The sequence below is a fragment of the Hevea brasiliensis genome, chromosome 14 (assembly GCF_030052815.1).
Source record: "Hevea brasiliensis isolate MT/VB/25A 57/8 chromosome 14, ASM3005281v1, whole genome shotgun sequence".
Classification (NCBI taxonomy): domain Eukaryota; kingdom Viridiplantae; phylum Streptophyta; class Magnoliopsida; order Malpighiales; family Euphorbiaceae; genus Hevea; species Hevea brasiliensis.
This window is the reverse complement of record NC_079506.1, coordinates 87,358,591-87,382,692: the sequence shown is the minus strand read 5'-3', so window position 1 is coordinate 87,382,692 and position 24,102 is coordinate 87,358,591. Positions and strand designations below refer to the sequence as shown.

Below are 24,102 nucleotides of genomic sequence, written 5' to 3'. Positions count from 1 at the left end.
ATGGAACTTCGAATAACACGTTTAACGACCCTTTGGCCTTCAATCCATCATTTTCAGGTCATTTTGTTATTCTATACAAGTTTACTATGCTTGCAACCACCTACCGATTGTCTCAGGAATTTGGGAAATGAAACTGATCGACTTGCACTCCTGGAATTCAAATCCAAGATAGGCAATGATCCACATGACGTCTTCAGCTCCTGGAATGATTCTGTCAACTTCTGCAAATGGCAGGGGATTACTTGCGGCCGCAAACACCACAGAGTTACATCTCTAAACCTGTACGGGCTGAGCTTGTCTGGAACCATTTCTCCGTTTATAGGGAACCTCGCCTTCTTAAGGTTCCTCAATCTTCGCAACAACAGCTTCCATGGTGAAATTCCTCAAGAAGTTGGCCGCTTGTCCCGACTGAGACACCTCAACCTGACAGATAACAGATTGGGAGGTGAAATTCCACTTAATATCACCTACTGCTCAGAGCTCCGAATCCTGATATTGGCTAGAAATAGATTTGTGGGTAAAATTCTCGATGAACTTGGCTCTTTGAAAAAGCTTGTGTCACTTGACCTCTACGGAAATAATCTCACAGGAGAGATCCCACATTCATTTGGAAACCTTTCGTCCTTTAAACATTTATCTGTAGCTGTCAATAATCTGGCTGGAAATATTCCAAACAAGTTGGGGCAATTGACAGGCTTAACTTTCTTCTCGGTTGGAGTAAATAATCTAATAGGTACAATCCCTGGCGCCCTGTACAATATCTCATCTATCAATGTCCTTTCGGTGCCAGATAATCAGTTGAAAGGGAGTCTTCCAGCGAACATAGGCCTCACTCTTCGAAATCTGCAAGATTTCTACATTGGTGGAAACCAGTTTTATGGAACTATTCCAAGTTCATTCACCAATGCTTCTCTGCTTGAAATATTTGACATCTCTGGCAACTTTTTCACAGGACAAGTTCCAAACAATTTTGGAGATTTAAGGGATCTGCAGCAGGTGAATTTCGAATTCAATTTTCTGGGCAGTGACACAAGTCAAGATTTGAGTTTTATAACATCTTTGTCAAATTGCAGCAATCTAGAAATTCTATCTTTTGCTAAAAATAATTTTGGCGGTGTATTACCTGCAGCCCTAGCCAATTTGTCAACCAAACTGAGCCTATTAGGGGCTGGAGGCAATCGAATATCTGGAAGACTTCCATCGGAGGTTGGGAATCTTGTGAATTTGTATGCATTAGGCTTGGAGGAAAACCATTTTTCTGGTACCATACCAATTTCTTTTGGGAAGCTTAGAAAGTTGCAAAAACTGTATTTGCATACAAACCTATTATCTGGACAAATCCCGCCATCCTTAGGCAACCTCAGCCAGCTATATGAACTACATTTAGGTGAAAACAAATTACAAGGAAACATAACAAGTAGTATTGCAAACTGCCAAAACCTGCAAGCTCTAGATATTTCAAACAATTTCCTTATTGGCTTCATACCCCCGGAGATCATTGGTCTTTCCTCTTTATCAACAATTCTCAACTTATCACACAATACATTGACAGGTCCCCTACCCCAAGAAATCCATAAACTGAAAAATATTAATGCGCTGGACGTGTCACAAAACAAACTGTATGGGGAAATTCCTGAGACAATAGGGGATTGCTTGATGCTGGAAAACCTTAACATGCAGGGCAACTTTCTCCAAGGATCAATTCCCTCAACCTTGGTTTCATTGAGAGGTCTCCAACATCTAGACCTATCAAGAAACAATTTGTCCGGAAACATTCCGAAGGAGCTACAGAAGCTCCCCTTTTTGCAATATGTGAATCTTTCCTTCAATAATCTTGAGGGTGAAGTACCAAGAGAAGGAGTGTTCAGCAATACAACGACAGTTTCACTTGTTGGAAACAAAAATCTTTGTGGAGATATCCCAGAACTGCAGCTACCAGCATGCCCCATCAAGCGAAAGAAACACAAAAATTCTCCTCTTGCCATTATCCTTGCAACAGTTATCAGTTCAATTGTGCTTTCCATGGCGATAACATCTTTAAGGGTTTTGTGCTGGCGAAAATCAAGAAAGAATCCATCATCCAGTCCCTTTTGTTTGGATAAGCTCCTTCGAATTTCCCATAAGGAGCTTCACCAAGCAACTCAGGGATTCTCTTCAGAAAACTTAATTGGACAAGGTAGTTTTGGCTCTGTATATAGAGGAAGTCTTGATCTACATGGTGAAAGGATAGTTGCTGTGAAGGTACTCAACCTTCATCAACATGGAGCATCCAAAAGCTTCATTGCTGAGTGCAGAGCATTGCGGAACATCAGGCACTGAAATCTGGTGAAGATCTTGACATACTGCTCAAGCATTGATTTTAAAGGCAATGGCTTCAAAGCTTTTGTGCTTGATTTCATGGTGAATGGAAGTTTAGAAATGTGGTTGCATCCAAATGAAGATAGTAGTAGCCAGCCAAGGAATTTAAACCTTCTTCAAAGGCTTCGGGTCGCCATTGATTTGTCATCTGCATTGCATTACCTTCATGACCTTTGTGAAACACCAATCATTCACTGCGATCTGAAGCCAAGCAATATTCTGCTTGACAATGACATGACTGCTCATGTTGGTGATTTCGGATTAGCAAGGCTTCTTTCCAAAACCTCAAGCAACTCTTCTCAGGACCAAACGAGCTCCATTGGGATAAAGGGAACAATCGGCTATGTGCCTCCAGGTAAAAATCTTCTATACTTTTATTTATCAAATAACTACATTAGTCATGTATATAATAAGAATGGAATTGCGCGTGTTTGCCTTGCAGAATATGGAATAGGTGGCGAGCCAACAACATATGGGGATGTGTATAGCTTTGGAATAATTTTGTTGGAGATTATCACAGGACGGAGACCAATTGATGAAGTGTTCACAGATGGTTTGAATCTCCACAACTTTGTTAGGTCTAAGCTACCGGGACAAGTAATGCAGGTTCTAGATCCCAAACTTATTGCAACAGGAGAAGTGGGAGCAGAAGAAATTGTTGAAGACAATGACAGTGATGATGGTCAAAGAGAAATCCAAGAAAATAATGTCAATATTGAAAATTTGAAATTACAGGGAAGCAATGTGCAAAAATGTGTTGTATCAGTCCTCAAAATAGGACTCGCATGCTCGGTAGAACTACCAGGAGATCGAATGAATATGACCGATGTCACAAGAAAATTAAACATTATTACAGAGGCCTTTCTTCGTGCAAGGACTCACACAGAACGGCAAATTGTAAACCACAACTAGGTATGAGTTTTTTTTTTTTTTTTCACACACATTCTGATTGATGAATCCTATCCTATCTTCATATTTGCTTAGCCAAAAGACTACTTTGATCATTTGGATATTGCAGAGGAATAAGCTGTGGCATTCAAGCATGTAGGCCCCCACTAACATCAGCTTTTGGATCTCACTGAATTTCAAGAATAAGTGTTATATGAACATCAATCTGCAGCAAATAAACCTCAAGTTCTACCTCGTGCACTGTCTGCGAGGATTTTCTAATATTTTCTTTCAACTAAATTTAAAAATCAGAATGTGTAAATCAATAACTGTCACCAAGTGTGTTATTTGTTTTGTTATGATTATGTTGTTGGTGAAAACAAAATTTTCATTCCCTTCAGAAAAGGAAGTGAAAACAAATTTCTTGGAAATGAATTACCAGTTTGAGAGCAAGATTATCTCATCTCACATGGGAGAGTGTTGGAACATGTTGTTTCGCGTCAGGTGGGAATGTGGCAACACCATGGGCAAAAAATAGAGGCCCATTTAAAATCAACGTTAGCCATTTTGACATTAAAGCTGGAGCCTAAAGAGACTGGAAGCCCAACATCTCAAAGATGGGAGATTGACACCCAAGTTTGCATTCTCTCAGGCCTCGTCTTTAAAAAAAAAAAAAAAAAAACAATATTAGAGCGGTCAGGCGTTGATTCAAAGTTTTGGCGAATCCAAATCGCAGGACTCCCCAAAGATTTTGATTGAATTTGGTTTCAATTTGATATTTTTAAAATTTTTCTTTTTTTGTTTTAATTCTGGTTTGCCTGGAACCAAACCAGCTAATTTTGATCCAATGCAAAGATGTTTTTGTTCAATTCGATTTTGTTTAATTTCGATTTTTGGATTAAACTGCTCCAATTTCAATTCTGAATCAACTTTTGGTCGGGTCTAATGTAGAGAAAAATGGAAGATCTCAGTCTATACCATGGGCAAGTATTGATGGGTTCAGTTTAAAAAATTGAAAAATCAAATAAACCAAAATTTATAGTAGAAAAAACTGAAATGAAGCAAATTAGATAGAAAATAAAAAATTAAATGGAATTGAATCTATCGATTTAGACTTTATCTTGACCTTATTTTAGACTCATTTCAGACCCAATTTCTTTTATATTTTTTATTTTTAATTTTGATTTTAGATCTAATAACAATTAATTTAAAAAAAAATTATAAAGTTTAGTTCTTTTAATTTTTTCGGATGGAATAAATTGACTAAAATCTATAACGGATAGAAATCTGTTAGTTGATGATCTGTGTTTTTCTTTTCTTTTACATTAATAATGATCATTGATATCATTTAAGAGTGAATTAATTTTATTAATATATACTGTTTGCATTTAAAAAAATAATGAAATAATGACATGCCATAAATTTAAGGTAATATAAATTATTTTAGCTAGTAATATAAATATATATTCAAACAAAGTGTCATATAAAATGTGAGAGTTTAAATCTTACAAATATATATATATACACACACACGCATTGCAAAACTTTGTCATAAATATTTTTAATATAATTAATTATAAAAAAAACATTTAACAATATCATAATAAAAATTGATTGAAATTGATGATCCGAAATTTTTGGTCCACTTATTTATTTTAAGAAAAGTCATGATTTTTTTTTAAATATATATAAATTTCTTTTAACTAAAAAAATATAAACTCATTAATGTTAATTTAAAAAAAAAAGAATGATGTCCCAAAATATGTCCAAGAGGAGGATGACTTGGACTAAAACAATTTTTTGATTCTTACTCGAAACTTTTGAAAAATTATAGCTTAGTCCAGCCTAATTTTCTATTATAAAATGTGTGTGTGATACTGCTCAAATAATTAGTTGATACAAAATTGGCTTAAAAACATTCAGTATACTGATCTGACAGGATATATTAGCACTTAGTAAAAATATCAGTAATCTGAATAAAATCACATCATAGCAAACATAGCAGTAGATATAATATATCAGTGAACAGCAGATATAACAGTAAGCAAATTATATCAGATCTCAACAGATTTAACAGTAAATAAATTATCTCAGTTTGCAGCAGAGTTAACAGTAAATTGTATCAGTTCTCAACTCAGCAAAGATAATTCAACCAGAAAATCAAAGTACATAAATATAAAGAGTAAGGGTTGAGAGAATTGAATACTGAATTTTTATAGTGGTTCGGCCTAACTAACATACATTTACTCACCCAAAAATCTCACTTTGAGTTTTCACTTCACTATTCTTTCTTTTTAAAGGTAAGAAACACAAGCCCTTTACAAATTTTCACACCAAAATTTTTACAATTAGCTTCACACTTCTACCAAGTGATATCCCAAACACTTTTCACAATCAAGCTTCAATAGGTACTTGAATGACCTTTCATAAATGCTAAGAAAGTGTTTAAAACTCAATCTCACTCAATACAACAGAATCTATAAAGAAGAGATGAGTAGGTATGCCAATGATGAGCAATAAAAACAATTTGAGCACTTTGAATGAAAGCTTTAATGACTTTAAGATATTAGGAACAGTAAAACAACTTTCATTAAATGCAAAATTGCCAAGGATAAGTATATTTATAGCCTTAGATAGTTTCTGACCGTTTGAGAACTCATTTGAATGTTACAATTTCAAATTTCAAGTAAATAGCCGTTATTTTATCGTTTTCTGTGATATTGTGCAGAGTTGAGTCAGTTAACAAACCAGTTAGCGTACCAGAAACAGTGGCAAACCAGTTAGCATACTAGAAAAACTTTTCTGCATAACTTTGAAAATTTTAAAACTTTAGAACAAACTATAATAAAATACTTTTAGCCATTGATAATTCAAAACAAGTTTTGAAAATTTAGGATAAAAATTTGAGTAATTAAAAATAAGTATCATTGGCTTCTACTCCCCAATTCTTTTCACAAGCAATTCTAAAAGTTTAAACTAATTTCTAAACTATGTACCTTTATTTTGATCTTCAATGTAGCTTAAAAGATCATTTTTTTTTGTCTTCTTTTTCTTTAATTCATCTTATGTTATCTTAGAATGTCATTCTTTCTTTAAAACACAAGTTCATCATCAACTCTATAATTTTTTTTCTTTATCCTTAGAAAAACACTTAAAACAATGTTAATTTGATTCTAATTGAGTTTTGTTATCATCAAAATTCATGCTCCTTTAAGCTCATGGGGTCAACAAAAAATATTTCATTTTGATCTATTAAGTTTAATTTGTATTACTAATATCACTTAATTTTTATTTAAAAAAAATCCTTTAATTTTTAATAATCAATAGAAGGTTTTTAGGTAAAATAAAAGAAGTTATTATTTTAATATTTCTTTCATAAAATTCTTATTTTACTCCTCTTCTTTTTTTTTTTTTTCTCCTCCTCTCGTATTTCTAATTTTTTTATCGTAAATTTAACAATTATTTATTAACAATTGGTTTATTTTTAATAATTTTGTATTAATAAAAGTATTTATTCATGTATATTTTTCTATTTGTCATTAATTTATTATTAATTTAATTTAATTTTTATAAAACTTTAATTTAAATTTAGATTCTTATTAAATTGAAAAATAAATTTAAATAGTAGGAAAAATATTGATTTTCATTAGATAATTATTTTGAAAATTAGTATCTGGTTTGAAAATTAAATAAATTTATTTTATTTTAAATTAAATTTTAATAAAAAAATTAACATTTTCATTAAAATTGAAATTAAAGTTTAAAAAACTGGAATTCGTAACAAATAGAAAAAAATATAATTTGATAAATAATTTATAAATAAATTTAAAAAATAAAAATTTTGTCAAGAATACAATAATTTTAGTCATAAGAAATTAAGCATATAGAAGAAAAGTAAAGAGGGAATAATAATATTTTTCTTTTTTTTTCACCTATAAATCTTCTCTTATCTGTTAGAGGTATTTTTTTCAAAATAAAATGAAACTTGAGTGATATACGTATGACTTTTGGAGTGTATATCAAGTGGTCCCTTTTGAGATAGTTATGGATACGTGTACGATTAATATTTTTATTGTAAGTCATTATAGAGCTCAAAAAGCTAGCATTACTCTCAGGTTGTTAAAATTTATCTTATACACTTAAGATGTCAATTTTATTTATAAAAAGCATATTGTGAATTTTATAATATTTTATAAAGTTTAATTCAACAATATTTTTATAGAATGGATTTTATTTTAGGTAAATTATGTGATTTTAAAATAATTGATATTTATTCAATCTATGTATTTTTGTAATTATTATGACATTATTCACTATTTATATTAATTATTTTCATTTTTTATTTATTTTTATATTTTAACTTTTACTTCTTTTGATGTAAAATTCTAAAAATATTAAACTAAAATTTTTTGATCAAGTACTTTTTTTTTTTTTTCTCTACGGAGTTTTTTGTTTGATAGTGTGAGATTTCTTAGCTTCAATATTCATTATGCTTGTGAGAGGGTCTTTTATATTATGATTTACTCTATTTTTAAAACTATAATTTTAAATTTTATTAAAAATATTTTTAAAAGTTATTTAATTATTTTATAATTTTATAATTAAAACATATTAAATTTAGTTAAAAATTATTTTTTATATAATTAACTCTAATTAAATTTTAATTTCATAATTTTAGAAATGACTCAAATATCATTAAAGTAAATTAAAACTTAATGATACTTATAATAAAAATAAATAGCACTACTATTTTAAATATTATCTTATAATTATATATCAGATAAAATTTAGAAAGATATAAAAATAAAAAATATATTAAAATAAATTATAGTTTTTAAAAGAATTAGTCATTTTGTGAAATTATATAAATATAATGCCTTGTGTGTTTTGCTGGAGAGAATTATTGACTACTCGCTTTACAATGTGCCCTTTTATTTTGATTAGTATTTTTTTTAATGTTATTTGTGCAGGTTATATGCATTTATGATTTAATTTTTTTATATATATAATTTTAAATATTTTTATATTAATTAATTAATATATCTTAAAATATAAAAAAATTAAAAATTAATTAATATATTAAAAATATATTTTTATTAAAACATATTAATTTATTAAATATAATATATAAATTTTTTAAAATATTATATTTTATATTTTAATTAATTAATATTATAGAATATTTTTAATAATATTTTAATATGTTAATAAATTAATGTGTTTTATTAAATTAATATATTTTATATTAAAAATTAATTAATGCATTTGGATTTTAGGATTTTTTTTTATTTATAAAAAAATATCATGTGTAGTGTATTCGTTAACCTTGAATATAAAAAATATATTTTTATAATAATATTTATAATTTTTATATATTATATTTAAAAAAGATTTAAACATTTTATAAAATTAAAATATAAATTATAAATAAAACATATATTTTTAAAATTATAATTAAATTATATAAAATTAAATGAATTCGAATATTATTTGAATAGTAATAATAAATTCAGATAATATATGATAAATTTTAATTGAGTTATAGAATATTTTTAATAATATTTTAATATGTTAATAAATTAATGTGTTTTATTAAATTAATATATTTTATATTAAAAATTAATTAATGCATTTGGATTTTAGGATTTTTTTTATTTATAAAAAAATATCATGTGTAGTGTATTCGTTAACCTTGAATATAAAAAATATATTTTTATAATAATATTTATAATTTTTATATATTATATTTAAAAAAGATTTAAACATTTTATAAAATTAAAATATAAATTATAAATAAAACATATATTTTTAAAATTATAATTAAATTATATAAAATTAAATGAATTCGAATATTATTTAAATAGTAATAATAAATTCAGATAATATATGATAAATTTTAATTGAGTTTAATTTGAGACGAATAATTTACGATACATTTTAATCTAATTTAATTTAGAACATATTTGAATTCGGATGAAATAATTTTCATGTATATTTTATCTGGGTGCTTAGATTTCTTCTACATCACTTCACATCCTTTGCTCTTTATTCACTCATTCTCATTTTTCCACTCTTTCTCTCACTTTCTCATTTTAAGATTGACATCTTTTTTTTTTTTTCTCCTTCATAATTACGATAAAAAAAAAATACGACATACAACTAAAGAAATTTTGGATTGAGTAACTCAATGATAAAACCTAAAACTGTTACTTCACTAATATGATCTCACTTTTATCGTCTCAACTATAAGGGATCCGCAAGTAAAAGAAAAATGATCAAATGTCCACTAGGTTGGTCCCTGGTGAGGACCTTCCAATGCCCAAGTTAGATGGGTAATAATATAATAGAATATATATAAGAGAGAGAGAGAGTAGGTCAGAAGGAGATGAACCCCTTTCCATCCTTATCTTATCCTATTTATAAAGAAAAGTGATCAGAGCATATTTTAAAAAATATTCTTTAAGGACATATTCCTAATTAAAGGGATATATATTATATGTAATTATTTTATAGTGTATCACTCAATTAATAAATTATATATATATTGAATAATTTCCAATTTATATATTCACTCAAAAACATTTATAACCACCAATGAATATAATGTTTGGGAGCATCACTTACCAAAGAATTCACAAAAATGACAAAAAGTATAATAATAATAATAATAATAATAATAATAATAATAATAATAATAATAATAATAGTTGACTACTACTATCAAGACAAACATGACCGTGAAAATCAAGGAATAGATTTTAATGGTTTCAACACTCTATTCTATTTTTCTTTGTCCATTTCGCATAGATAAAAGATAGTGATATGACTTATTCTTTTCAATAATTTATCTCTCTCAATTCATTGAAGATTTACTGTATATATTCTACAAACGTTTTTCTAAATTGTTCCTAAGATTCAAGAGCTTGGTAGATCGTAGAAATTAGGTGCAAAATCGTAGTCATATAGAACTTAAATTTGAATTTCAAATTTAAATGAAATTCTAAGTCTATGGGCTGCTACAATTCCTTTCTGAATGAGAACACATGGGATATTTTTGAATAACCAATCTAACAAAACTCTATTAGTATGAGTTTGTACGGTATATATTTGGGTTTGAAATGAATTTATATTTAAAAAATAATACCCGTATTATGTTCAAGTTGAGTGTGAGTTTTATGTATTGAGTACTAGCTGTACAACTCCTTTTATATAAAAAATTAATTAAATATAAAATATATATTTTTATACTAATATTCTTAAACTTTTTTATAATTTATATATTAGATAAATAAATTTAAAGATGTTATAGAATAATTAAATTTTTAAAATATAAATTATAAGTAAAAATATTTTTTGTATAGGTTATTAATTAAAATATGTAAATTTAAGTAGATTCAAGTATTATTCGAGTAATAATATTTAGGTTTGATATGGGTTCAGTTTATAATATACTCTAATTGAATTGAGAACATATTTAAATATTTAAAATATTAATTAAATTTAAATTTAAATAGAGTAATTTTCATGGATATTCTACCTATTATCACTCTTAATCTCAATTCAATCCAAGCTTTTCACTACACACCAAATGAATATAAAGTTTGGGAGTATTACTTTCCATAGGGTTCATAAAAATAAGAAGTATATAAAGACATAACAATGGTTGACTGTTTCTATCAAGACAAGCATGGCCGTGAAGACCATAGCATCGATTTTAGTGGCTTAAGCATTCTATTTACCTTTGTCCATTTTCAGAGATAAAAGACAATGACTTGTGGTTTTCAATCAATTCATCTCCAATCTTAATCCGTTGAAGACTTCCTATATATTCCTAAAGGTGTGTATTTGAAATTATCGTGGATTTGAATTTATATTTTGAATAAAAATTTATAAAATTTTAATATCAAATTTATATACCTTGACATGGGGTAATTTTATGAAATAGATAATTTCATATGAGAAAATTTCATGAAATAATTGACAAATTAGCAGGTTAACTTGAAAACATTTAAATTTTTTATCACGGTAATTTTTATGAAATTGAATAAAAGTTCAGTGACTTTTATAAAAAAGATTATAAATCAGTGACTTTTATAACAATATTTATAGAGTTGAGTGACCACATATAATATTTACCTAATAATGATTGTAATTAACCCTGGAATGATATCCCCAAATTCTTTGGTATATATTAATTAAGTTAACATGTTTTCTAACTTTATTTTTCTTTGATTATTAGATATTTCAATCAATTTCTAATTTTAAATAAATACATTTTTTAACATTATTTTTCTTTGATTATTAGACATTTCAATTAATTTCTAATCTGAACAATGACTTAACCTTGCTGACAACAGATTTTATGGGGAAATTCCCCAAGAAGTTGACCGTCTGTTTCGTCTAAGGTATCTCAACCTGTCGGACAACACATTGGGAAGAGAAATTCCAATCAACATCACCTTTTGTTCAGAGCTCAGGATTATGAGTTTGGCCTTTAATGGCTTAGTGGGGAAAATTCCTGCTAAGCTAGGGTCTTCAAAGAAGCTTGTGACACTTTTCCTCACTTCAAACAGCCTCACGGGAAAGATCCCACATACTGTTGGAAACCTTTCGTCCCTTCAACGTTTCTCTGTATCATTTAATCATATAGAAGGAAATATTCCAAATGAATTGGGGCAAATAACAAGCTTAATCGTGCTCGCGATGGGACCCAATAATCTGGTTGGTTCAATTCCTTCTAACCTCAACAATATCTCATCCATCGCTGAGCTCTCTGTTCCACAGAATCAATTGCATGGAAGGCTCCCAGCAAATATAGGGCTTACTCTTCCTAACCTGCAAATTTTTGAAATCGGCGGAAACAATTTCCATGGAAGCATTCCAATTTCGTTGACAAATGCTTCTATGCAGCTTGAAATACTTGACATCTCTTACAACAGTTTCAGAGGACAAGTACCAATCAATGTGGGAGATTTGAACGGTCTCCAATTTCTGAACTTGGAACACAATTTTCTGGGCAATAATTCAAGTAAGGATTTGGCTTTCTTTACATCTTTGTCAAACTGCAGCAATCTCGAAAATCTATATCTTGCTGAAAATAATTTTGGTGGTGTATTACCTAGCACTATAGTAAATATGTCTACCCTTGTCGATGTAACTTTAGGAACAAACCAAATGTTCGGTAGAATTCCAGTAGACATTGGGAATCTTGTCAATCTGTATGGATTAGGCATGGAACAAAACCTTTTCTCTGGCAACATTCCCATTTCTTTGGGGAAGCTTCAAAAGCTGCAATCATTGAATTTGCATACAAACATGTTGTCAGGGAAAATCTCTCCATCCCTCGGTAACATTACCCAGCTCTATAAGCTTTGGTTGGAAAGAAACAAATTAGAAGGGAATATACCATCAAGTATCGCTCAATGCCAAAATCTGCAAACTCTGGATTTAGGAAAAAATAACATGACTGGCATCGTACCCCATCAAATTCTTGGTCTGTCATTTCTATCCCTAATTCTTAACTTGTCATATAACTCATTGGAAGGTTCGTTGCCTCGAGAGGTTGGCCACCTAAAAAATATCGGTGCAATAGATGTCTCAGAAAACAAACTGTCTGGGGAAATTCCTGGAACAATAGGTGAATGTTTGAGTCTAGGAATCCTTGACATGCAGGGTAACTTTCTCCAAGGGCCCATTCCTTCATCCCTTGCTTCCTTACGGGGTCTCCAATTCTTAGACCTGTCAAGAAACAACTTATCAGGAAAGATTCCAAAAGAGATAGAAAAGCTTCCTTTTTTGAAATATCTGAATCTCTCTTTCAATAATCTTGAGGGTGAGGTACCAACCAAGGGAGTGTTCAGCAATTTAACGGCAGCTTCACTTGTTGGAAACAAAAATCTTTGTGGAGGTATCCCAGAATTGCAGCTACCAGCATGCCTCATCAAGCGAAAGAAACACAAAAAGTCTCCTATTGCCATTATCCTTGCAACAATCATCAGTTCAATTGTCCTTTTCATGGTGATAACATCTTTAAGGGTTTTGTGCTGGCGAAAATCAAGAAAGAATCCATCATCCAGTCCTTTTAGTTTGGATAAGCTCCTTCGAATTTCCTATAAGGAGCTTCACCAAGCAACTCAGGGATTCTCTTCAGAAAACTTAATTGGACAAGGTAGTTTTGGCTCTGTATATAGAGGAAGTCTTGATCTACATGGTGAAAGGATAGTTGCTGTGAAGGTACTCAACCTTCAACAACATGGAGCATCCAAGAGCTTCATTGCTGAGTGCAGAGCATTGCGGAACATCAGGCACCGAAATCTGGTGAAGATCTTGACATACTGCTCAAGCATTGATTTTAAAGGCAATGACTTCAAAGCTCTTGTGCTTGATTTCATGGTGAATGGAAGTTTAGAAATGTTGTTGCATCCAAATGAAGATGGTAGTAGCCAGCCAAGGAATTTAAACCTTCTTCAAAGGCTTCGGGTTGCCATTGATTTGTCATCTGCATTGCATTACCTTCATTGTGAAACACCAATCATTCACTGCGACCTGAAGCCAAGCAATATTCTGCTTGACAATGACATGACTGCTCATGTTGGAGATTTCGGATTAGCAAGGCTTCTTTCCAAAACCTCAAGCAACTCTTCTCAAGAGCAAACAAGCTCCATTGGGATAATGGGAACAATCGGCTATATGCCTCCAGGTAAAATCCCCCATGCTTTTATTTATCAAATATCCACACTGGTCAAGTATATTATAAGAATGGAATTGGATATGTTTGCCTTGCAGAATATGGAATAGGTGGCGAGCCAATAACATATGGGGATGTGTATAGCTTTGGAATAATTTTGTTGGAGATATTCACTGGACGGAGACCAATTGATGAAGTGTTCAGAGATGGTTTGAATCTCCGCAACTTTGTTAGGTCTAAGCTACCGGGACAAGTAATGCAGGTTCTCGATCCCAAGCTTATTGCAACGGGAGAAGTGGGAGCAGAAGAATTTGTTGAAGACAATGAGAGTGATGATGGTCAAATAGAAATCCGAGAAAATAATGTCAATATGGAAAATATGAAATTACAAGGAAGCAATGTGCAAAAATGTGTTGTATCAGTCCTCAAAATAGGAGTTGCATGCTCGGCAGAACTACCAGGAGATCGAATGAATATGATCGATGTCACAAGAAAATTAAACATTATCTCAGAGGCTTTCCTTCGTGCAAGGACTCACAGAGAACGACAAATCGTAAACCACCATTAGGTATGAGTTTTTTTTTTTTTTTTAACACACATTCTGATTGATGAATCCTATCCTATCTTCATATTTGCTTAGCCCAAAGACTACTTTGATCATTTGGATATTGCAGAGGAATATGCGGTGGCATTCAAGCATCTAGGCCCCCACTAACCTGAGCTTTTGGTTCTCACTCAATTTCAACAATAAATATTCTATGAACATCAATCTTCAGCAGACAAACCTCAAATTCTACCTCGTGAACCGTTTTCTAATCGTTTCTTTCAACTAAATTTAAAATCAGAATGTGGAAATCAATAACTAAATTTCTTTTATTTGTGATTATGTTGTTAGTGAAAACAAAAATTTCATTCCCTTTAGAAAAGGAAGTGAAAACAAATTTCCTGGAAATGAATTACTAGCCTGACGGTAGGATTATTTCATCTCACATGGGATAATGTTGGAATGTGTTGCTTCACATCAGGTGGGAATGTGGCAAAAACATGGGCAAAAGAATAGAGGCCCAGCTAAAATCAACGTTAGCCATTTTGACATAAAAGCTGGAGCCTAAAGAGAGTGTAAGCCCAGTATCTCAAAAATGGGAGATTGACACCCAAGTCTACGTTCTCTCAGGCTTATCCTTGAAAAAGAAGATGCTAGAGCGGTCAAACGTTGATTCAAAGTTTTGGCGAAGTCAAATCGCAGGACTCCCCAAAGATTTTGATTCAGTTTGGTTTCAATTTGATATTCTTAGAATTTTTTTTATCTTTTTTTTTTAATTCAGTTTTGCATGGAATCAAACCAGCTAATTTTGATCTAATTCAAAGATGTTTTTGTTCAATTTGATTTTAATTGGTCTCAATTTTGGATTGAATTGTTCCAATTCCGATTCTAAGCCAATCTTTTGGCCAGGTCTAATGTAGAGAAAAATGGAAGACCTATTTCTATACTATGGCTAAGTATCGATAGATTCAGTTTGAAAAATTGAAAAATCAAATAAACCTAACTTTATAGTAGAAAAAATTGAAATGAAGCAAATTAGGGAGAAAACAAAAAAAAAAATTAAACTGAATTGAATCAATTTAGTTCGATTTATCAATTTAAACTTTATCTTGAGCTTATCTTAGACTCATTTCAAATGTAATTTTTTTTAATATTTTCTATTTTTAATTTTGATTTCAGATCTAATAATAATTAATTAAAACAACTATTAGATTTAGTTCTATCAATTTTTTTCCTCTAATCAATTGGAACAAAATAAATCAAATTTCTTAAAATAAAAAAATAACAAAAAAAAATTAAATTAAAACTATTGATCAATTATTTTTTAAATCAAATTCTGTTCATCTAATCTGTACTCCTCAGGTCAATTCAGAAAAAAAAAAAAAAAAAAAAAATTAGAGAGGAAATGACGTTGTGAGTTCGTTGGGTTGGTGGTGGTGCCTTCGAGACAATGGCAAAGCCACAATCAATTGAGAGCCCCATTTGGAATTGTGGTTGGAGGATAAAATTGAGCTAATTTTTATTATCCGTCCCTTAATTTTTAAAATTATTATATTTTTATTCTCTATTTTTAGTTTGTTATCATAAAATCTGTTAATTTTAAAATTTATTACACCTTAGTCCCTTAACTTTTAAAGATGTTAAGCTTTCATCCTACGTCTTCATTTTATTACCATACAATCCCTCAACTTTTCAAACTAAAAAGGAAAATCTTAACAACAATTATTTAGGGTTCATTTCCAGTTTATTGCAAGTAAAAAGAAATCCTTATTTGTTTGTTAGTCTTCCAACATACTTTCCTATTATTTTTCTAATTGGGTATTTTCAGCAACAAATTTGAAAAGCAATAGAAAATCATGTTAAAGGATAACAAACAACTAAGGAATTCTCTTTACCTGTAATTGACTAGAAAAGGGACCCTAAAAAATTATTTTAGGGATTTTCTTTTCAGTTTGAAAAGAGAGGGAGCAGAAAGTGAGTTGCTTTTTTTTTTTTCATCGAGATAAAGGACAAAGAGGGAAAATGATAAAAAAGAGCACTAAGAGGATTAAATAGAGAGTCGAAAGAGAAATAGGGTGTAAGGAGAGAGGGAAACATGAATTTTATATGCGAGAATTTGTTTTTTTTTTTTTCTTTTATTTTACACTATGGCACTACCACATGTAAAGTTGGCAAGAGAGAAGAGGGGTCTCTGGCGTAAGAGACTAAAATATAATAAATTTTAAAGTTGAGAGGTTTTATAGTAATAAATTAAAGAGAGAGGATAGACGTGTAATGACTTCAAAAATTAAGTGACTGAAATATAACAAATCCCAAAGTTAAAAGAATTTATAGTAACAAACTGAAAATGGAGGATGAAAGAGTAATAACTTCAAAAGTTGAGGGACTGATGGTAAAAATTAGTCACCAAAACTGTTTGTCAGAAATAAAGCACCATTTTAAATAATATTAAATAAATAATTTGAAAAAAATTATTTTTATTATTTTATTACTCATATAATTAAAACTTATCAAATTTAATTTTAAATTATTTTTAATACTTTCTAACTAATATATTTAAAAAATATATATATTTTTCTTAATAATAATTTTAACAGTAATACCAAGTAAATTATGAATGGATAATTATTAATTTATTTAAACATAATAAATACAAAATTAAGGTCAAATTTATGTCTTGAACTAATTTATATATATATATATATATATATATATATATATATATATATATATATATATATATATATATATATATATATATATTCAATAATCTATAAAGGTTTAAGATTTACATTAAAATATTTATAATGTTTAAATTTTATTAAATAGCATTATTAAGAAGAGAATCATCCTTAATGTCCAATCATCATTTTAATATTTAGACTAACTATAATTTAATCTTTAAAATTTAATTAAACCTATAACTTATTTTCTACAGTTTTAAAACTAATCAATTTAACTCTTAAAAACTTTATCCATGTGGAAAATCTTAAAAGAAAATCACTATATATTAATATAATTTTAATTTCATATTTTCTTCACTTTTATCATTGATCTTTTTCTTTTATTTTCGTTAATATAATTTTTCCTCTATTCATTTCTTCACCATAAATTTTTTTTTAAATAATACTTTTTACTCTCATTATAATGTATCTATAATAACTATTAGTGACAATTTATGTATTAGTTAAAATTTATAAATCAGTTTATAATATTAAAATTAAAACTTTATAATATTAAATTTGTAAAGGAATAATTAATTGATTGTAATTAATGATGAAAATCTATTGCTAAATCGGTTATAAATATCAAAGTATTATTTTTTTTATCTCTCTTTCTATATATATATATATATATATATATATATAATTACTTTAGTTAGAAATGAAGAATATTGTTCATTATTATTAGCAATCGGAACATTGTTAATTCTCCAACGAGAGACTTATTGCAATAAATAGAAATCGATAGATTAGCAATGGAACGTGGTGAGATACCTAACTTTTTTTACTTTAATAATGGTCATTGATTTTAGTTAAAAGTGAATTAATTTTATTAATCGATACTGTTTGCATTTAAAAAATAATGAAATAATAACATGCCATAAATTTAAAGTAATATAAATTATTTTAGCTAGTAATATAAGTATATATTCAAACAAAGTGTCATATAAAATGTAAGAGTTTAAATCTTACAAATTAAAAAAAATAAAAAAATAAAAAATAAAAACAGGAAACCCACCATATATCATTCATGCTATATATATGTATATATTTCTATTCTAATGGAAAACTTTCCGACAAAGATTATGATATAATCTCCACCTCACAAAGGTGTTTTATTGAGCTTATCTTTTCATTAATTTGGACTTTCCAAATGCTCTAATTCTAAATCATATGCTTTTGAAATTTGTCCTTTATTAATTAACAGACAATTAATTGTATTCTTTACAAGGCACTAGTGTAAGCCAACATAGCTAGCACTACAAATTAAAATTGTGTATCATGATCACATGCAAGATTATAATTAACATAACTAGCAAAGTTTTTATCTTTTATTTTTTATTTTTTTAATAGCCGATCTGATTGGATCTTAATAAGACTAGTTTGAATAGTCAGATTTGAAATGGGTTTAAATTTGAAAAATAATACTTATGGTTGGTTTTAATTTTATATATAGAGTAACGGATGTTCAAATTCGTTTATAAATATTTAATTAAATATATAATATATATATTTTTATAATAATATTTATAAATTTTATTTATTTTATTTTAAATAAAATAAAATTTAAATATTTTATAGAATTATTAAAATTTTAAAATAAAAATTGTTAATAAAAAATTATTTTTTATGTAAATTATTAATTAAAAATATAAAATTAAATAAATTTAAATAATTTTTAGATAATAATAATAAGTTTAAAACTAAAGTTAATATTCAATTTTAATTGAGTTTGAAATGAATTTAAATTTTAAAAATTGTAATCAAATATAGATTTGAATACAGAAATTTATTTACTTTTAAATGATAACTAATTTTTATAAATATTAAAAATATAATTACATATTATAAAAATTTTTTATGTATTACTCACATATATATATATATATATATATATATATATATATATATATATATATATATATATATATATATATATATATATATATATATATATATCCTCTAAATAAGATCTGACTTGTGTAAAAGTTACTGAAGTTTTCGTATGTGCATGATGCTGCAATAGTTGAAGCATTCACACATTACAATTTGCTTTTAGATAAGACCATGTCAATCAACGAATTAACCTTTGACAAGACCAATTACCAAAACCATAATTGTCGTTTTTGGACGATGGTCAATGAACTACTTATTGATGTTTTTAAGTCTAGATGCCAACCTAAGCGTAGTCTAAACGCTTTGTCTGTAGTGATTAAATTAATTAAACTTTGTAATCTTTCCACATCCTGTGTCATTCCATGTCTGCACGCTCTGCCAATTAAGCGTAGTCCCACCACGTTAAGATATCATATTTTGTTGATTATATGACACTTCTATCTATAAAGCTGGGCTCATGCTATATATTGTACCTAGCAATGAGACCATTGTACCCATCAGCAACAGAAATCTGACCATCACTTCCATACACATACACCACAATTACTCGTCCAACAACACTTGTTATTTCATATCTGTGTGTTCCACTTCCAGGCAACAAATTAAGATGGCACGTTACTTGGTAGCACCGTGGCCTTCAGTCCTTCATTTTCATCTCATTTTCTTATTTTCTATGAGCATACTCAGCTTGCAACCTGAAATCTGTCTCAGCAATAGTATGGGAAATGTTACTGATCGTATTTCGCTTTTGGAGTTCAAAGCCAAGATAGCCAGTGATCCATATGGAATCTTGAGCTCATGGAACGATTCTGTCAACTTCTGTCAATGGCAAGGGGTTATTTGTGGCCGAAAACACCATAGAGTTGTGTCTCTAAACCTGCATGGGCTGAGCTTGTCAGGGACCATATCTCCATATACAGGTAACCTCACCTTCTTAAGGGTCCTCAACCTTAGTGACAACATATTTTATGGGGAAATTCCCCAAGAAGTTGGCCGTCTGTTTCGTCTAAGACTTTTCTACCTGAAGAACAACACACTGGGAGGAGAAATTCCAATCAACATCAGCTTCTGTTCAGAGCTCAGGGTTATTAGTTTGGCCATTAACCGCTTAGTGGGGGAAATACCTGCGGAGCTAGGTTCTTTAAAGAAGCTCGTGGCACTTCTCCTCGGTTCAAACAACCTTAAGGGAAAGATCCCACATTCTGTTGGAAACCTTTCGTCCCTCCAAGGTTTCTTTGTAACATATAATCATATGGAAGGAAATATTCCAAATGAATTGGGACGAATAACAAGCTTAACTATGCTTGGGATGGGAATCAATAATCTGGTTGGTTCAATTCCTTCTACCCTCTACAACATCTCATCCATCGTGGCGCTATCTGTTTCAGATAATCAATTGCATGGAAGGCTCCCAGCAAATATAGGGCTCACTCTTCCTAACCTGCAAATTTTTCAAATCGGAGGGAATCAATTCCACGGAAGTATTCCAGATTCGTTGACGAATGCTTCTCAGCTTGAAATATTTGACATATCTAGCAACAGATTCACAGGACAAGTCCCAATCAATCTGGGAAATTTGAATGGTCTTCAACGGCTGAACTTGGAACGCAATTTTCTGGGCAACAATTCAAGGCAGGATTTGGCTTTCATAACATCTTTGTTAAACTGCAGCAATCTCCAAAAACTATATCTTGCTGATAATAATTTTGGCGGTGCATTACCGAGCACTATAGCAAATATGTCTACCCTTGGGGATTTAGGTTTAGGAATGAACCAAATATCCGGTAGAATTCCAGCAGACATTGGGAATCTAGTCAATTTGTATCGACTAGGCATGGAGGAAAACCTTTTTTCTGGCAGCATTCCCATTTCTTTCGGGAAGCTTCAAAAGCTGCAACTATTGTCTTTGCATGCAAACATGTTGTCTGGACAAATCCCTCAATCCCTAGGTAACATAACCCAACTGTATGAGCTTTGGTTAGGAAGAAACAAATTAAAAGGGAATATACCATCAAGCATCGCTCACTGCCAAAATCTGCATACTCTGGATTTAGGAAACAATAACCTGACTGGTATCATACCCCAACAAATTCTTCGTCTATCCTTTCTATCACTAGTTCTTAACTTGTCATATAACTCATTGGTAGGTCCGTTACCCAAAGAAGTTGGCCAACTGAAAAATATTGGTGCATTAGATGTCTCAGAGAGCAAACTGTCTGGGGAAATTCCTGAGTCAATAGGTGAATGTTTGAGTCTAGAATTCCTTTACATGGTGGGCAACTTTCTCCAAGGAGCCATTCCTTCATCCCTTGGTTCCTTACGGGGTCTCCAACAATTAGACCTGTCAAAAAACAACTTATCAGGAAAGATTCCAAAAGAGATAGAAAAGCTTCCTTTTTTGCAATATCTGAATCTCTCTTTCAATAATCTTGAGGGCGAGGTACCAACCAAGGGAGTGTTCAGCAATATAATGACAGTTTCACTTGTTGGAAACAAAAATCTTTGCGGAGGTATCCCAGAACTGCAACTACCGGCATGTCCCAAGCGAAAGAAACACAAAAAGTCTCCTACTGCCATTATTCTTCCAACAATCTTCAGTTCAGTTGTGCTTTTCATGACAATAACATCCTTAACGGTTTTCTACTGGCGAAAATCAAAAAAATCAAGAAAGAATCCACCATCCAGTCCTTTTATTTTGGATAAGCTTCTTCGAATTTCATACAAGGAGCTTGTCCAAGCAACTCAGGGATTTTCTTCAGAGAACTTACTTGGACAAGGTAGTTTTAGCTCTGTATATAGAGGAAGTCTTGATCTACATGGTGAAAAGATAGTTGCTGTGAAGGTACTCAACCTTCAACAACATGGAGCTTCCAAGAGCTTCATTGCTGAGTGCAGAGCATTGGGAAACATCAGGCATCGAAATCTTGTGAAGGTCTTGACATGCTGCTCTAGCATTGATTTTAAAGGCAATGACTTCAAAGCTCTTGTGCTTGATTTCATGGCGAATGGAAGTTTGGAAATGTGGTTGCATCCGAAAGAAGATGGTAATAATTGGTCAAGGAATTTAAACCTTCTTCAAAGGCTTCGTGTCGCCATTGATTTGTCATTTGCATTGCATTACCTTCATGACCTTTGTGAAACGCCAATCATTCACTGTGACCTGAAGCCAAGCAACATTCTGCTTGACAATGACATGACTGCTCATGTTGGTGATTTCGGATTAGCAAGGCTCCTTTCCAAAACAACTAACACTTCTTCTCAAGGCCAAACAAGCTCCATCGGGATTAAGGGAACAATTGGTTATATGCCTCCAGGTGAAATCTTCTATGCTCCAATTCATTAAATAACAACGCTAGTCATATACTTAATGAAAATGGAAGTTGCCCACGCATGAACTAATAGAACCGGATTTGTTTTGCATTGCAGAATATGGAATAGGTAGCGAGGCAACAAAAGATGGAGACGTGTCTGACTTTGGAATAATTTTGTTGGAGATTTTCACAGACGGAGACCAAGCGATGAAGTGTTTCTGAGATGGTTTGAATCTTCACAATTTTGTTAGGTCTAAGCTACCGGGACAAGTAATGCAGTTCGATCCCAAGCTTATTGCAACAGGAGAAGTGGGAGCAAAAGAAATTGTTGAAGGCAAGGAGGGTGATGATGGTCAAACAGAAACTGAAGAAAATAATTTCGATGTTGAAAATTTGAAATCACCGGGAAGCAACATGCAAATTGTTGTATCAGTCCTCAAAATAGGACTCGCATGCTCAGCAGAACAACCGGGAGATCGAATGAATATGAGAGATGTCACAAGAAAACTAAACATCATCACAGAGGCTTTCTTTCGTGCAAGGACACTCTAAGATTGATGAATGGTACACCACAAATAGGTATGAGTTTGATTTTTTAGCACACATTCTGATTGATGAATCTTATACTAACTTCATATTTGCTTAATTATAACCCAGATACTACTTTGGTTTGGATTGATTTGCAGAGGAAGCAATTGCATCCAGGCCCCACTAACCTGGCTTGTGCACCTCACTGAATTTCTAGAACAAGTGTTCTCTTTGGTATTTTTCCGCCGAATGAACATCTCTCTTCAGCAAATAAACCTCAAGTTCTATCTTCGAGGCCTTTTCCATACTTTTTTTTAGCTAAATCTAAAATCCGATTGTGTAAATCAATAAATGTAAATTGAAATACTTCATCTTTGATGATTCTGGTGTTGGTTTTTGATAATATATACTTAGTCGTCCATAATGCCAGCATTGCCATTTGTAGCATTTTAGTATTTGAAGCCACTGAAGCCACTACTATATACGAGTATGATATTTTTCACAAAATTTGAAATTATAACAAGGATAATTAAATATGAGAATTTAAATGCTATATTTTTCTATTGAAATGATAAAAAAAAAAAAGATTTCAAATAGTAATATGAACCGTAGAGAGAAGCAAAATCTCATAAGCTAAATATTATCATAAAATTTACTATTTAATAATAGATAATATTCGTTGCTTGTACATTGAAGGGAGTAGAATTTTATTCAAACAAAAAAACCAACAGAATCTTTTTAATTCAGAAATTTAGTTCAATTTGTACTTTTCCAAAATTCCAGATGCAGCAAAAATTATGAAAGAGAAGCTTAATATACTACCAATTTGTATTAGGTTAGAAAATGCAGTATAAGAAGAATTTAAAAGAGCATAAGTTGTGCATTCTAGTTCAACATCACGATCATGTAAATATTTACATGACCGTGTAAAGACGTGCTTTGGCAAAACTCTTTAAACTTGGAGAAACCTAAGCATGTAATCTTCACATAAGAGTGATGTAAGTGTTGTAATATGTCTTTACATGACCTAGAAACACCACTTATGCTTTCTCCCGTGTTTTGAGTCTCTCCTTCTACTACCTCAAAATTGAAGATTACACCACTTGTGTAAACAAAAGCACTACTTATATAAACAAAAGCACCTACTTATGTAATGATATCTTCCGC

At 30.3% G+C, this 24,102-nt stretch overlaps 1 protein-coding gene and 2 pseudogenes across 1 annotated transcript; all 3 read left to right on the top strand.

The window, feature by feature from the left end:
* On the top strand, positions 1–3,270 carry LOC131173063 (probable LRR receptor-like serine/threonine-protein kinase At3g47570; annotated as a pseudogene).
* Positions 3,271–11,169: 7,899 nt separating this feature from the next.
* Positions 11,170–14,648, top strand: LOC110666965 (putative receptor-like protein kinase At3g47110). Its single transcript, XM_058134716.1, has 4 exons — positions 11,170–11,174; positions 11,604–13,945; positions 14,032–14,486; positions 14,574–14,648. Exons 1-4 carry the CDS (start codon positions 11,170–11,172, stop codon positions 14,646–14,648), a joined length of 2,877 nt encoding a protein of 958 aa, XP_057990699.1.
* Positions 14,649–19,703: 5,055 nt separating this feature from the next.
* On the top strand, positions 19,704–23,197 carry LOC131173062 (LRR receptor-like serine/threonine-protein kinase EFR; annotated as a pseudogene).
* The last annotated feature ends 905 nt before the right edge of the window (positions 23,198–24,102 follow it).